We start from the raw sequence: 16603 nt of genomic DNA, 5'->3' as shown, positions 1-16603 counted from the left end.
AACTTTGAAGACAAAACATTTTATATGTTAAACCTTGCCTCAATCTGTAGTAGTTACTTTTAATTTACACATAAAACAATAATTAAGAATTCTGTTTAACCCAAACTTTGAGGGCAGACTCTAGAAAGGGAGCATAAAACATTAACTGAAAATGTTGCATCAGTGTAGTTTTACTGTCATTTGACCACAACAACCACTTTGTGTTTGTTCGGACAATACAATACACTATGCAAAATACAAACAGAATCTCAGTTACCGTCTCAGAAACATTAGGAAATTAAAATGCCACATACCTGTTAGATCGTCAACAAAATGTATGTAGAGACCATGGCAATCAATACATGGCCAACACCTTCCAGTCTCTAAAGCCACAAGAGTAAACGTGTATCTTCTTGATGCGCTAAAGAATGTCCACACTCTTCTCGATAGCGCATTGCAACTCATTCTCCTACAAGTTCAACGGCTGGATTATCAGAGTTAAATATTTCAATTTATCCAAATTTTCGAAAAGATTTTCTTAGAAACAACCACAGGACACCCGGGGACAGCAACATGAATGCGTGTGTGCGACTCCGCAATTCTGATTCAAGTATACATTGGAGGTGATGTTAACTTATTTAATATTCAATGCTTCTCAAAAGCCCATTGAAATCCACCAACTTTCACAGACAAAGGTTTATTGTTTGCTTTGTTTGGTTACATCTGCATGCACTGCATTGTGCATTGAAATTATCACTGATCATTCTCTTCAAATGTGTCAGAGCTGGTCATCACACTGGATAACCCTTGCAGCACTGAGCCTTTCAGAAATGTTTCAAGACCTCAGCCTGCTTGGTATTTGTCTGAATGTCGTTTTTCCACAGTGGCGAATAGAAAAGCAATGAAGAAAAGATTGTTTACCTGATCTGATGTGGTGACTCTTACTTTCAAGTCTTTTTCTATTAAGATTCGTTTGGCAGCTAGAGCACTGTCTTAAAAGGAACCTATATTGGCCTTTAAGGGAAGGAATGGAAACTAGGTGTTTTACAGGAGTTCGCCAGCTTGCTCGGGGATCTTACTACTGTGGTTACACCACATATCCAAATACGGTAGTCTGGTACCTTATTTGTGTAATGTGTAAATATGTAACGATCACAGAACCACATTTACCTAAAATGTGACATGCTTCACTACTACATAGGATGCCAATTGGCCATGCAACATCCTAATGCTTTCAGATCACGCGTGTTTCATACTAGTGTGAGACACCACTCAAAACCTCCGTACCATTTTGGCTTTGGTCCGCCAACTACATAATGTCCTGCATGTTGCAATGGTATTTTTGGATGTGAAGAAGTCCTTTGATTAACCGGATAGGGCACTTCTCTAGGAGGTGCTGCACAGAATTTAAATATGAGGCTATTTTATCCAGTTACTGATATTACTCTGCACTGAATCCAATGCCAAAGGGCAAATTAACCACACTCTGTACTCACTCGCAGCTTCTTTCCATTAACGCAGTGCAGTCACTGGCTTTCCCACTCTATATGGAAGCGGTATCTCGTTTACACGCCGGCTCCTGATGTCACTACAGATCAATGTCATGCTACTTTTCATAGGACGGCCTCAGGTGAACCTTTTCAGAATGTCAGTGTAACTATCTGACTTGGCAAATGTTCAGGATTAAATGGTTACTGCTGTAAATTCTAAAACGTGCATTTCAGGTCGTCCACTGTGATGACTGAGTTTGAGTACCAATTACAAAAGTGCCTGGAATAGTTCTACTACCTTGAATTAATGTGCATACATGTTAAAAAAAACATAATTAGAGACAACTCTGGCCCTGCTGTAAAGGTACTGATTACTCAAGCAGAATGCTGTATAAAATTATTTCGGTCAATGGCAGAATACCACTGATCAAGATGGTAGTCCTCTCCTAGTTTCTTTAGCTCCTTCATAACATTCCAGTCTCACTCATTAGGGATTTTATTCTCCATACTTCGCTCGTAATTTAGCAGACCCATATGGCTAGCATACATTATTTGGGACATCTTGACCCAAGCATATCCTAAAGGTGCACTGTCAATCTCAGACCTACAGGCTCCCACAGTCCCTATAATACCCCACATTCATCCCTCTGCACCATCTTACCTCATCAATACTCCCATGGTCCCAATAATACCCCACATCCATTCCTCCTCTCATCCCGGCCTGCCACCCCCCCCCTACAGACATTCACACAGAAAGATCGCATCACAACCAACCAGATGGCGACTCCCCCCACCCCCCCAAAACCACATACATGGCCTAAAATCACCTCCCTTACCTACATTAAGTATGTTACCTCCCACTCCTGACCCCAGACTCTATGAGATATTACTCTCTCTATCCCAAGCAAAAGAGGACCTCCAGACGCTTCATGACCTGATTCTACATCAATCTAAGTTCAAATGCTCTGAACTAGAATCCCGGACAACCCCCCATATTAACTACGAAAAACGTACCCAACAGCCACACACAAGTTCCCAGACACATTAGCCCCAAAGATGGAGATACTTGCCCTACACCCCAACGCCTCAACCCGTCCGATCTGTAGGTAAAATCTGCTATCAGCCAAAGATTTAATCTCTTTTCTCCATTCCTATGATCCGCCCTATCTCACCACTAACACTGCACACGCAAACAACTTGCATAAACATTACTTTATCCAATCCATCCCTTCCAATAACCATCGAGTCACAAGACACTACCCTAGAGTTATAGTTGAAAACAACCTCATGCAAGTCCCCCTCATACAAGAACCCAACACAACACCCATCAAGGCCGGTCTAAAATGTAAATTTGTAAACTGTAGATCTGCCTCAGGACATGCAGTTGATATAGCTGACCTCTTACTCTCTAACAAACCTGACCTACTAATTCTGACCGAAACCTGGCTAAACGATTCTTCTACGCCCATCTTAGACATATTGGTTCCCACGCTATCACAAGACAAGATAGAACTGATAGACCTGGTGCCGGTATTGCTTGCATTCATATGAACAACCTCTCTGTTAATCGCTCCCACTCACCGGTACTATCCTCCTGTGAATACCTTTGTCTAGACATCAATAGTAACAACAAACTAGTGTGTTCATTGCAAACATTCTACCATCATCCAGGGAATAACCTCACCTACATTGAACACCTAATGGATATTACAGCTACTAATGCCGGACAAAAACATTACTCAAACATTCCTCAGTGACCTAAAGCTCCACTGGAATGACCTTGACGACTCAGGGGTCAACAGCCTAAAAAGCTTTCCTCTCAGACCTTGACCTTACCCAAATGTGCCAGTCCCACACACACGAAAAAGGCTCAACTCTCAATCTAGTCATTTCTAAAGCGGACTCCCTTCAGCTCGAAATGATCCTCCCTTGTGACTGGTCCGACCACCACATCATCACATTATACAAAAATGAACCAGTTAATCTCTCTGCCCAATCAACGAGGACTAAAATCTGGAAGAGAAATCTAAATAAAAAAGGTCGGTCCTGACATACTCACTACAGTCAGCCCTAACATCCTTCTTCCCCCCGAAGTCCTAATTGATTTACAAGACCTAAGTAACCATTACTTCCACACCATTAATATGGTACTAGACAAACTCGCTCCATTACAATTGAAAAGAGTTTCCACAAAAGACACAAAACCTTGGTACGATGATAGGCTAAATGAAGACAGACGTTCACTAAGGTTAATTGAACTACAATGGAGATCAGCACCTTCCTCTGACCACCTCAAGCTACTAAAAACCACGCGAAACTCATACTACAGAAAGATCCGACGATCAAAAGCAGAGTTCTTCAGTAATCAATTAGACCAAGCCAAGAACCGTCCCAAATAATTATTTGAACTAATCAAAACTCAATCTAAGGGGGCCCCCTTCACCCCCAAGCTAAACCTGACATCACCCAACTGCCAAGAATGTTCCTCTTTCTTCACGTTGAAGACAGAAAATATAAAAAAGGACCTGCTCAACGACCTTATATCCCTCTCTGACACGCACACGTCTCTTCCTCTGACAGGCACATGGTCTCTTCCTCACCCCTGTTAGGAGCCACTTTCATAGGAGTCACAAAGTTTGACCTCAAACAACGCACCCTGGTCCTCCAACACTTACAGTGAAGAATCTATACTAAAAATGCTTGTGGCCCTGAATCCCTCCAACCATTTCATTGACCCGCTTCCCACAAACTACATAAAAGACTTCATTCCACTATTACTACCTATATGGACCAAGATTATAAATAACTCTCTCCTTCAAGGAACCATCCCTGAAATCCTTGAAGCAGGGCAGGTATCCCCCATTTTAAAGAAGCCATCGACTGACCCCACGGACCTAATTAACTATTGTGCAATATCTAATATTTCCACTTTGGCCAAACTCTTAGAAAAATGTGTGCACATGTAGCTTGGCAACCACATTGATCAATTCAACCTGCTCAACCAATATTAATTTGGCTTCCGTGCAGGACACAGCACTGAATCAGCCATGACCCACAAAATAGATGAAGCATTGAAAATTCTTGACCAAAACGAAGAATGTCTGGTCATCTTGCTCGACCTATCTTCGGCCTTTAACACCGTCAAACATGACAACCGGCTAGATCTCCTGAAACACAGAATGGGATTATCGGGACCTGTTTAGACTGGTGCACCTCCTTCCTTCAAAACCGATCACAAAGATTCAAGGTTTTTCAGTCCTTATCCAAGCCCGTCCCAGTCACCTTAGGAGTCCCAAGGGGTTCTTCCATCTCGCCTATGCTCTTCAACCTTGTCATAGAACTGCTTGACGAACTTCTCAGCTCCTCTAATGTACAGTATCACATGTATACAGATGACACACAACTTTATATAAAGATCCACTCACTAGACGGCATCAAATTGCGTAACACAACGCTTCAAAAAACAAACCTGGCTCGCCGAAAATCATTTGAAACTAAACACCCTCAAAACGGAATTCCTCCTAATCGCTCCGCCTAGCCAATCGACCAACATTCTTGAACGGATGTACCACCTAACAGCACTCAACTGTCAACCTCTTATTAGTGACTCGACGAAATCACTGGGACTAACGTTGGTCAGAAATCTAAATATGCAGAAACACATCAGCGCCTCTACAAAAGGAGCAAACTTTCTAAATGAACACCTTGAGAAAATTGAAACCATTTCTCCCTGCAAATGACTTCAAACTGGCAGTCCAAGCACTTGTAATCCCAAGAGTGGAATATGAGATTGTCTCTCTCTCTGTGGCCTTCCCAGGTCGACGATGGGCCCTCTATGAGCCTCAATCAATGCAGCAGCTAGACTCATAACAGGCTCCAAAATGAACAGTCACATCTCCCCTGACCTTGGAGCCCTCAGCTGGCTACCTTTCGAGGCAAGAATTCAACTAAAAATCGCATGTATGATGCACAAGGCCATACACCACAACACCCTGAGTTACCTAGCTCAGAAACTGGTGTTCTCTTGCGGTAATAGATCCTCCAGGAGTTTAAACAACCTTCTACTGAAACCACAACGCTTTGCCAAGAAAAACACACATACAACTGGACCTTCTCTGCTGCCAGCCGTACCTCTAGGAGATAACCATGCTCTCCAGATGACCTCAGAGATACAGGTTAACCCAAACTTTCTAAACTCAATTTAACACGGTTTTTGCAGGATGTAATGTAAATTACTCCCAATTACACACATCCAATTTAATGACAGAGGGAAGACAGCATCACTTGACATTCACATACCTCGGACTAAAGCATATCTTGCAAGATGTAAGAGGGTGGTTTCCCAGAGAAATCAGAGTCTGCAATATTAAATCAAGTCTAATGATCCCTGGACACACACTTCTGGTGGTTAAGCGGTATTCAATGAGTCCACAGGGGAGTCTGAGAAAGATACCTACAGCAAGGCGTCAATGGGACACTGGTCACAACATGCCTCTCAACGATGAATGGGGCACTGGTGTGCAAAGAGTGTGTGGCAACGCATGAATAACAGGTACAAATTAATACATAACGTGCTCTTACAGTACTAAGATAAATCCTTTTGAAGATACACCTGGTTTGCTCTTTCAACCAGCGAGGAGTGCCCCAGGTACGTTATGAAATGGTTGATCTCTTCCACCTAACCTGCCAATGCCAGAGGATTGATGAATTCTGGCAGTGTATGGTGAACACACACCAATTATATATGTGTGGCTATGCTCTACCCTCTCTAGTATCACTGCAAGGTTATGTTGTAAACATCTCGAAGTCGTTCAGGACGTTTGTAGCATTCACTCTTTTTCTAGACAGGCACAAGGCGGCACTCGCCTGGAAATGGAGTCCAATCCTAAGGCTCCATCCCCACTAGAGGTCACAAACTGGTAGTGAAACTTGCCAGTTTGTAATATAAATTCTGATAATTACACATTCCTGTGGGGGCCACCCTTAATGACATCCCTAATAGTATTGTTTTGAATAGTGGTAGTGTTCTCAGGATTTTTAGATCACTCACAAATAAACAAAATTACAATAATAAATCCAATATGTGAGAATTGCCCTCGTCCGTCTTTCATGAAATTGTCACTCTTACTTCTGCTGAAAGAAACTGCTTGGATTTAAATAAGATGGGAATATATTACATACGTTTTCAGCTGTGAAGCATTAACAATTAAATACTATAAAAATATTTTGATTAATATTAAGCCCAGCACTACTGTAGTATTAAGAAGTACAATGTGAACATACAGTTTACTGTAGGTATTGATGACTTGCAAGTTTGTTCGACAAATGTATAAAAAATTCAATGTGTAGCTTCTAATATACAAGAAATAGCTTTAAATTAGTTATAGATGTGATACAATGGTTGAGTAGAGGACATATCCAGGTTTCATACAACAGTGGGTCAATGATAACTCTAGCAACATGTGGGTCTTCAGTTATTACCCACTTCCATGGTCTGGTAACTGGGGTATGGAGGGGTTGAATTTCTAGAATGAAACGTGCATGATGCTGCCCCAGAGATCCGTGTTTAACATTTACTTTAGTGTGCGGCGCACTGCTCACACTTAAAACATTTGGGAGACCCTGCCATCAGAAATGTGATCCAAGCTCTATCTCTTTAACAGACCCCTGTGACACAAATGCACATACCTGTGACACTTTTTGATATGGCTCAATACTCAATGTTCCAATACCAATTAGCGCTGTTTGAGTGTTATTGGCATGGCGTTAGGGTCATTAGTCTGGTAACCCTCAGCATGTGTTTGAAACCCTAATTTAATTGGTCCTATCTTTTTCTCAGTGTGTGGCCTACGCTGTCCTTTTGTAGGATTCTTGAACATTTTGCTGAGGTATAATTATTTGTCACGTGCTCTCCGTGTAGTACCGTTCTACAAGACTAACCTCTGATAATTGTGATCAACATGGAAATATCAATGCAGGAACAGGTCATGTGACTTACAAGCAAAACAATGTGTTCTGCCATTGGCCTGGAGTGTATATTGGTGGCTTCAGGGTCCTTGCTGATATTCTCACTATTATGGTGTGAAAAAGAATGAATAATATTTTGAAATTGTAATGCGTAGTGTGACTTCAAGTGATTTATATATTGATACTAGCTGTTGCGTACGAGCTGTGTCCTTTTCCCCAACATCCACATCCTTTGGCTGCATGGCACTGTTTGACCACCTCTCGTAAGGCTTGATTCAGAAAACGAGTGGTTGTCCGATGTGCTATGCCAATCTCTAAGCGGCGCTAGATACCTTCTATATGATTTGATTAATAAATGTGCTAAGATCTGAAAAGTTCCTGATAATTATTTTTTAAGCTTTCTTTGTATTACTTGCAGTCAATCGATCAAAAGAGTCTTGCGTACCTTTACTAAACTGAGAATTGGGAGTACTGTCCAGGGTTATCATTAAACTGGTGCTGTGGTAATGAGTGCTTTGAACTAGTTGGGAAGTGTGATGTTCAGTGTTGTGATTTATGGTGATAGGGATGTATTACATATGATGATATGTACTGATGAGTTCTATGTATGAGGTTAGGTGTGGGATGACATATAGAATAACTATGTTAAGCGGTATGTTGATCTCTTCTAAGTCCAATGGCATGGTGTGTTAAGTGTGTTTTGGTGCCTTATGTGATGAGATGTATTGTAATGCTGTGATTCAGAATACAGCTTGGTATGGTGTTGAGTAGTTTGCTGTCATGTTATGGGGTTGTGTGATGCGAGGTGAGGTAGTGGTTGGTGTGGCATGCACCTTAAAGATCTGTGTATTGTGTACATAGTGTGCTATGGAGATATATAGTGTGATGGAGAGGTATAGTGTGTTGTTGAGTGGTCAGATGTTGCTCTGAGTCACATGTTGGGTTGTGGAGATATGTAATGTAAAATATAATTGTGGAAGTATGCTTAGCGCTATATTGCGCATCGTTTTGGTCAGTGATATGTTATGTTGTACTGTTTTGGGTGGGGTATACTAGTATGAAGTTGGTGTTTAGTATGTTGTGGATGACACAGGCTTGCAGTGGTTTTATGTCTTGGATACAGCATTTTTTGGAGCTGTGTAGAGTTCTGCTGTGTGGTATTACATTGTATGGTCTGATGTGTTATGCTGCAGTGTTGCATAGTAGCGTAAGACTTATGGGTATGGTATAGTGTATAAAGAAGAGTTTGTCCTATGGTGTGATGTTTTATAGAACATGGTGTAGACTATTTTGTGTGGGATAGGCAGTTACAGCATGCCCATATGGTCTTTTGGTGTATGGTAATACAAAGTATAGTAATGTGCAGATGAGTGTGGTTTGTTTTTTGTGTGTTTTTTATGGTGGGTGCAATTGATTATTTTGAGCAGAGATTTGTAAATGCTTTTTGAAAAATATGCAGACACGGGATAATGAGTATATGAAAGGGACTTGTACACAGTAAAAGGAGCATTCCACTTCACTTGGTGGCAAGTGTTTTTGGTATCCTTGAAAAGATTAATGGAAAAGGAGACTCCTCGCCCAAGAGAGTTTTCCACTACTTCATATAAACTGAAAAGAAACTGCTGGAGGTGAGAAACATGAAAATGCTGTAAAGGAGTCAGGATTTAAATGAAAATGGCGAGACTACTTTCAACAGGAAAGAAAAGTGACCAAGAAAACTAAGCCATATGGAAATCCAACAACTACAAATACTCAACAAATGTCCTGTAGCTTGCATGCTCATGAACAATTGTTTAATGCATTAAGCTCACCTATGAAAGGAATTGATGCCAAAGAATCACCAGCTGGGCTGGAACCTGATGCTTTTCTTTGTTCAATCCTTCGGATATTCACTTCACGACGGGCATCATTGGGCAACCAGCAGGTATTGTCCGACACCGGTTCCTGGTCATTAACTGCCAGGATGTAAGATTGGTGTCTCAAAGGCTGTGGTGTCAAGCGAGCAGAGGAAGGCTTTTCCCTCAAAACAACTACATCATCACTGTCGATAACATGTGGTTGCTCCAATTTAGAATCTTGTGCATTTGCCTCTTCATAATCATTACACACATTATTGGACACATTTACATCTTCAGAGGTAGTTGCGCTCCTGCTAGCTTGTAGGACACGTTTAACAGGAGCTTGAGAAGACAGCGAGCCAGAGGATTTGATGCTGAAGCCCGTCTCTGTGTGCTGATCGGGAGCACTTTCTGATCTTTGCCTTGATTGCTGATTAAGCTTACCACTCTGATGCACGTGATTTACTCTGCTTTGGTCTTTCAGGGAATTGTCATCAAGACTCTGGTTAATGGAATGTGATGGCTTTGCAGAAAATGGAATAGGACTTTTAAATGAATTACTTTTAGAGCCTTGGATGCGAGATGATCTTTCTTGTAAAACAGGCCTAGACTGAATGGTGCCACGTGCACACTGAACATCCTTAGTCGGCTGTAATGTATTCAAATCCAATGGTTTTTGGAACGGAGAACCAGAACCAACCACCCTAGCGCTCCCGCGTCTCATTTCTGAAGCAAACACACCAGGTGACACCGAAAAGTTCTGAGGTCTGACGGATGTGTGAAAAGAATGTTGCCTAGATTGGTCATAAATACCTCGCCTATCGTCCTGCTCAGTGAAACCAGTCCATTTATAAGTGTGCTTCCTATCCGTGTCTGGACTGGAGAGTGTGGCATTGACTAGTTCAAACGGATCCGCTTGCCTTCCAAGGTAATCCCATGAGCCTGTCCTGTGATTCCGGGAAACAATTGCTGGTGTTGTTAAAGCATCCTGGGAAGCACTTCTTGGACAATCTTTCACCAATATCGGATCTTCAAGCTTTTCCTGAGAAGCACTCCTTTGTCTGACCTGAACAGACTGAGGCGCTCTATCGTGAGAAGTACTTCTTCGCCGTACCTGTAAGGCGGTGCGGTTTGGCGCTACTTGACTGTAATCTGTGTTGTTCTGCGACACTGCCCTCAAACTATCTAATCGTTCCTGTATTGTGCGACAGCCATACATTTGCAGCCTTCGATCATCCATGTACTCTTTGTAGGTTTTATAGTTTTTCCAGTCTATGTGCTGGTGGGCACCTGGTGAACCATGGCCTGGAGGCAGTGGAGACTCCACAGTTCGGCTAGCCTGTCTAGTGCTCAGAATTCTTTCAGTGTGCCCTGCATAACTCCCACATCTCATTAATGCTGCATCTGTGGTTCTTGCAAGTGAAGAGGGCTGATTCAGCATGGTGGTGGGCACCAAGGAAGATGGAGACATGGTTCTTGTTTTTGTATTAAAGGCGACTGAATCTTGCAAGCCATATCTCACTTCCTCAGTTCTGTGCGGTGGACCTGATCGGATTGTTCTACTTGAAGTATCTACAGCCTTCTCAGAAGGCACAACAACGGTCCTTACGTTATCATTACAAACACATACAGCGGTGTTTGATTTCATGATATCAGTTGGCGATGGAGGCACTTGTATTTCCACTCTGTAGTTCCTATCAGGTTGTGTCATCGTCCGTGCTGGTATTATGGGTGGTTGCTTGCTTGGAGAAGTGTCTGGAGCATGGATTTCAATGGGCTGTGCTATCAACGAAGATGTTGATTTTAGTCTTGGATAACATATTGGTGGCGGTTCAGGGATATTATGTGCATTGCCACTGTAAGCCTCGTTGCCCTTCAAGTATGCATCCTGTGAATACGCCTATAAAAGAAGGAAGAACATAGATTTAGAAGTAAACACGCACATTTGTAACAAGGTTTATCATTTAAGCTCACATATGCATATTCACTGCTGAGTAAACATGCACAGGAAATTGCAAATGTATTTATTAAATGGATGAGAAGAAAATATTTTCCATAACTTAACCCATCTCGGGAGCCATGGCTTTTGCCATATTTTCCTGACACCAGTTATCATTAACTGTAATAAGGATAATTTAAAGCAAGGGTAATTAAGTATACATATTATTTTCAGGTATCAAATTACCTCTATAAAACTACAGCGATGTTAACGAATATTGATATGAATGCTTTACATCATATTTTAAAAGCACTAAATGTCAAATTACAAAAAAGCTTCAATCAATACTTGACCTCTTTACCCTTACAGAAACACCATACGTCTTTAAATATTTAAAATACAGGCATACAACAATGGACTCCAGATTTGCCTTCATGTTTACCGTATGCAACTACAACATAGCTGAAGTATGCTGTATAATCGGTGGTGCATGCACTTATGTAGCACTCAAAATAACTACTCATTTTTTGATGAAGTATTTTTCTTTTATTTCAGAATCAGAGAGGAAGGAAACATGATCTAACAAGACTGCATGTTTCATCAACCACCCTCACTATTGAGAAAACCTTGAATTATCATTATAAAAAAGACAGTGTGTGCACAAGACACAATAAAAGCAAACTGCGGGTATAATTATATCACAAAGCCATGTTACTTATCAACTTAGCTGGCATTTGGTTAAAATATGATTAAGCACGTCTGTGCAAAGCTTGCTAGTGCAGAGAAGTGGGGCTGGGAATAAGCATGCTTCCTAAGGTTTTCTACAGCTCAAATGTGGGATTCTATGTCACAATTTCCTGCATAAATTATTGCATGCCTAATGCAAACCATCAAAGCTTGCCTTTTGCGTGTATATACACGACCGGTTGTAAAGCCAGGGGCAGCCATAAACATGACACTGAGAGAAAAGTGCAGCTAGAGAGGGCGAGGCTTTTCAACGCTGCTAAAATAAATACATTTTAATACGGTCAGTAGGTAATCATTATAAATTAAATCAATGCAAGCATACATATTACAAACGAAGAGGATTATTAACAGAAAAGGAATTCAGTTAAACGGCACGCTGAAGAAAAAAAGAGTGATGCATCAAAAAAAAGCATTCCTTATGAAAAATAAAACCGGAAGCCAAGAAATGGCTCCTGTGCATTTCTTACCAGTGTCGTGACATCCTTTGGAAACTGCAGCTGGCAGGAAATAGGAAAGCATAGTAAAAGCTGCTTACTGATGTAAAGACAGAATTATGGTGTCATACTGATACTGGGTACAGCAAGCTAAAAATACATCTACACTGATTTCTCTGGAAGGTACCAAAAGAGGAAAAGGGCAGTGGAGCATAAAATACAACTTTTGCATCCGCGTGAACATGCCAGCTTCAAAGATTCGTGCTTACAGCGTATATTCCCTACCCCTCTTCAAATCAAAATGCGTGTGCGATATTGCACGCATTAACCGACAGTGTGCGGCTTTATGGGGGACGCGAAGGCTGTGTGCTGCACAACTTCCCTTCCGCCGGAGCAGAATCGCCGTCTCTGGTCACCCCCGGGTTTATACCATCCCCTATTCCAGATGACGAAGCGACTGCTTTATTAAACATTCGGAATAGCGCGACTCTGCCGTATAAATGTGACCGGAACCGAACGGTGTCATCTGACTGCAGCCTTCGTCTCCAGTGAATGAAATTACAAACGTGACGCGGTTGAATTCAGGCATCTCGTGTGTGAATAAACAAATTGCATTTTTTTAAATTCTCAAAGACAACCGTGAAATATTGAGCTCCGGTCCAAAAATATATCTCACATGGTACCAGGAAGGTTTAATAAGTGCTGTTTTTACTGCACTGCTGGTCCGTTTTACACGAGCACAGCGGCAGCACGTAAATAAGTGTGCAATGAATGCTGTTGGAGTGCGAACATGCTTTCTATTACAACGCAAGCCCACTGCAGGTAACGAATACGAGAAACATTTACTCTGTATAAAAATACATTGGTACAGCTCTCACAGGTATATTTCACATTTTTTTGGAAACCCTTGCAGTAATATTTTCTTGCGTCGCCTGACAGCGTACGCAGGATCCCCCCAGCGACTATCTAACTCACTGAGCCACAGCACCATTTGATTTAGTCCCATCAAGGCAATAGGTGCCTTTTATGGGTAAATAATTCCTTCCTGGCTGGAGGTCCGACAGGTGCACAACCACCGCTACCGCCGAGTAAAACCTCAAAGAGCTGGAGAAGGTAAACACATTTTAAGTATAATTTTGACTATGGCTACCACAGAGCAAGCGTGACCTGGGGAAGCGGAAATGCATATAAAGAAGCTCATGACGGGGGACCCAATATATATTAGAGTATTCCCACATCGGGGACATACCCGGAGCACAGGGCACAGTATGCACTGATTTCCACACCCTGGAATGGGGGGGGATAATCGAGTAATACTAAAACTAGCTTCTCAGTACTCCAAGGAGCCCTTTTCGCCCGCCTTAATACCACCACGGTTATGGAGGCGAAATTTAGGCAGGTAAAAAAAAAACCTGAATGCAATTTTTAGCACAAGAGAATGCCATTTCAGGAGAAAAGGATTCAGAATTTGAGGGGCACTGTGAATAAGGCGCTACATTGGTGATCATGATAGTAAACAGGGGTTGTGGATTTCTACTGAACTCTTTGCTGAACACATTCCATAGTAAGGTTTTTTTTTTAATTGAGTAAAATCTTTATTTTTCTATCAAAGGAACACATTATATAGTCGCGTTCGAAAGGTGTTTTCTGTGTATTCAAAAACAGGCAGAGGTTAAACGCGAATGCTTCCCTAAAGGGGACTAGTACGCAGAGCCCCGCCATTACTCAGTGATGCGCAGCATGCGCCCCCAATAGCTCATATCTCCTCTCCAAAAAATGGCAGGAGACTTAGATAGACAACGTCCGGCCAATCTCTGGCATTCCTTACAAAGGGACAATAGTTAGGATGTGGTAGTTACACAACTCTCTCCTCACTAGGAATTACATAAGTGACTTCAGTCTCGAACAGAAGACAAGAAAGACAGACTTTACTCTAATAGGCATCCCTGCAGTTTGGGCTGATAGAGTCATCTAATAACACTGGGGTCTATTGCTCTTAGGGTTCAGATCTTTGAGGGGATCACACACAACGGACACCCAGTATCTCCCTCAGAGTGCATCAATGGTCGGCACTATATATTCTGGTCTTGAAAGCCTGCATGGGCTATGAACATCGTTTTCAAACTCAACGTAGATCCCAAATGATTGCTGAGCACTAAGACCTTCAGTAGGCAATTTGGGGTTCTGGGTAATTGCCAAACACTAATGGAGCACCTCTATATGTCAATCAGTGGATGGGTCTAGAGTTCCTCTGATGGAGTGTAAACAAAATGTAGAACATGCTGGGCAACGTGTTTCAGTTTGACTCATGGCCACCTTTGATCAAAATCCTGGTGCGAGCTTGCTCAGAGCTCAACTTAGGAATGGTCTTCAACTCAAAGCCACCACTCACTACGCAGATAAAAAAAAAAAGTGGCAATTGTGTGTTTTTCCACTTTGTCGGTTGAAGTCGTCCCCTGCATTGATGACACAACACAATTTAGTTACTCCACAGAGTGGGGAACGTCACTACCGCACCCCGCTGCCAAATCAAGGTACAAATTCCTAAAGAGGCAAAACTAGTCTGCTCAATTCGCCACCAGGGAAATTTCGTCAATGTCTACCACTTAAGCTGAGGGTTGCATTCAACCCCTAAGGCTCATACACCCAGCTGTGCACCACCGTTTTGAACAGACGCTCCCTTATCACCCAGCCAAATGCGTAAGTTTGGCTTGACACAACTGTTTACTGCTTCTTCCAACAAAACCCACATGCTTTGGTGAGAAATTCTTTCAGTCTCAAGGCACTTCCCTATAGACCTTTCTACTACTACCCATTTGCTGAAGACAGAGTTCAAGAAAAAAATCAGTAAAAACAATTGAAAACAGCCCTCTTTCAACAAGCCTTTAGACTAGATACCGGCAAATTAGAACACTTGTGAGCTCATTGTACTATAGCACATAAGTGACATGATCTTCCTCACCTCCCACTGCTAGCGCTGAGAAGCCTACTTTGTGTTGTGTAAGTGTTTTTTTCTAAAAACTGTTTTTTAGTTTCCAGATAGGCATTCAAACATTCCAATTACACTGAAACAGTCTCCCGAATAGATACATAGCTAATATAAGACAATTCATATAGTATAAGAGCTGTACCTTACAGTGTTATCTTTGCAATCTACCCCTGAATATACAATTCTGAATCCCCTCCTCCCCCTGCCTCTATGAACCTCATAAACATAACTGTGGGTCATGAGTATAATCATATTTGTGTATTAGAGAGCCAGTTGTGGAGTTTCCCTGATGGTCATCTAGATTGGAGACAGATATGGCATCGTCCCCTTGTGCCTTTCCCAAGGCAAGGCTAATATAAATTGGAATAGATGCAGTGCCCTTGTGCTAGTGGGGCATGCACACAGAGGAAAACCTGCGGAGAGATATCTCACCAGTGAACCCCAGGTATATTAAACATTTTTGTAGGAGTCTGTGGCAATGTCAGCCATTTGTTCTATTGAAACTGCCCGCCATAGTTTGGCATGCCATTGTGTTAGTGAAGGTGCGGATGGGTGTGTCTATGCTGCTGCCACCTCCATTTTCCCCGCCCCCAGGCATAGCCGCATCACTGCTTTGTCCCCACTCGACTGGTATCGGAGATGGTCATTGCACAATCCCAATAGGATTATTTTTGGGTCATTCGGTATTGGGTATCCCAATAGATCTTTCCTTTGGGCAAGGATTTCGGAGTCTGGTATTCCCAACATATGTGTATAACGTCCAATAACATTCCGCAGCCTCTCCAACAGAACTCTGATATCTGGGGAAAGATTCTCTTGAGTTTGGGAGGGTACAGGTACCAGACGTACAGAAGCTTATAATGTACATTCCTCAGATCCACGGAGCGATTGAACTGTGGAATGTCTTGCCACAATTGCGATCCACTAGAGCCTGAGATGGGTTCCCCTACGACTTGTTCTCAGTGTATTATATGGAATGACCTAGCTGGAGTTAGTCTGTCTAGTAAATGTGCGTACAGAAAAAAAATGCAGCCCCTGTTCCCACAGCCTCTTTTTGCAAATTGTTCCAGCGGGGTTAATTTGTAAAAGTTATTTTTAAACAAATAACATTTCTTTAACTAAAAATAGAACAAGCTGCTTTTGAAAGGGATTTGATCAGGGGTCTCTTTAACAGGTGGAGATGAGCTTGCCTCAAACTTCTAGCACCCATGTGAATGTGG

General features: G+C 42.1%; 1 protein-coding gene across 2 annotated transcripts in view; it reads right to left on the bottom strand.

Moving 5' to 3' along the window:
* The window catches only part of ARHGAP21 (Rho GTPase activating protein 21), a 430157-nt gene that overhangs the window by 93130 nt on the left and 320424 nt on the right, over positions 1–16603 (bottom strand). Inside the window, exons 8-9 of one of the 2 annotated variants that reach the window (XM_086941662.1) lie at positions 12428–12457; positions 9248–11174 (exon numbers count right to left, since the gene is read on the bottom strand). In XM_086941662.1, coding sequence (XP_086797788.1) covers positions 9248–11174; positions 12428–12457 — 1957 coding nt within the window. The remainder of the gene's footprint in view (positions 1–9247; positions 11175–12427; positions 12458–16603) is intronic. The other variant, XM_086941663.1, reaches the window with a different exon arrangement.

Source organism: Lissotriton vulgaris, chromosome 10, assembly GCF_964263255.1.
Source record: "Lissotriton vulgaris chromosome 10, aLisVul1.2, whole genome shotgun sequence".
NCBI classification, from domain to species: domain Eukaryota; kingdom Metazoa; phylum Chordata; class Amphibia; order Caudata; family Salamandridae; genus Lissotriton; species Lissotriton vulgaris.
This window is presented reverse-complemented; position numbering and strand designations above follow the sequence as displayed.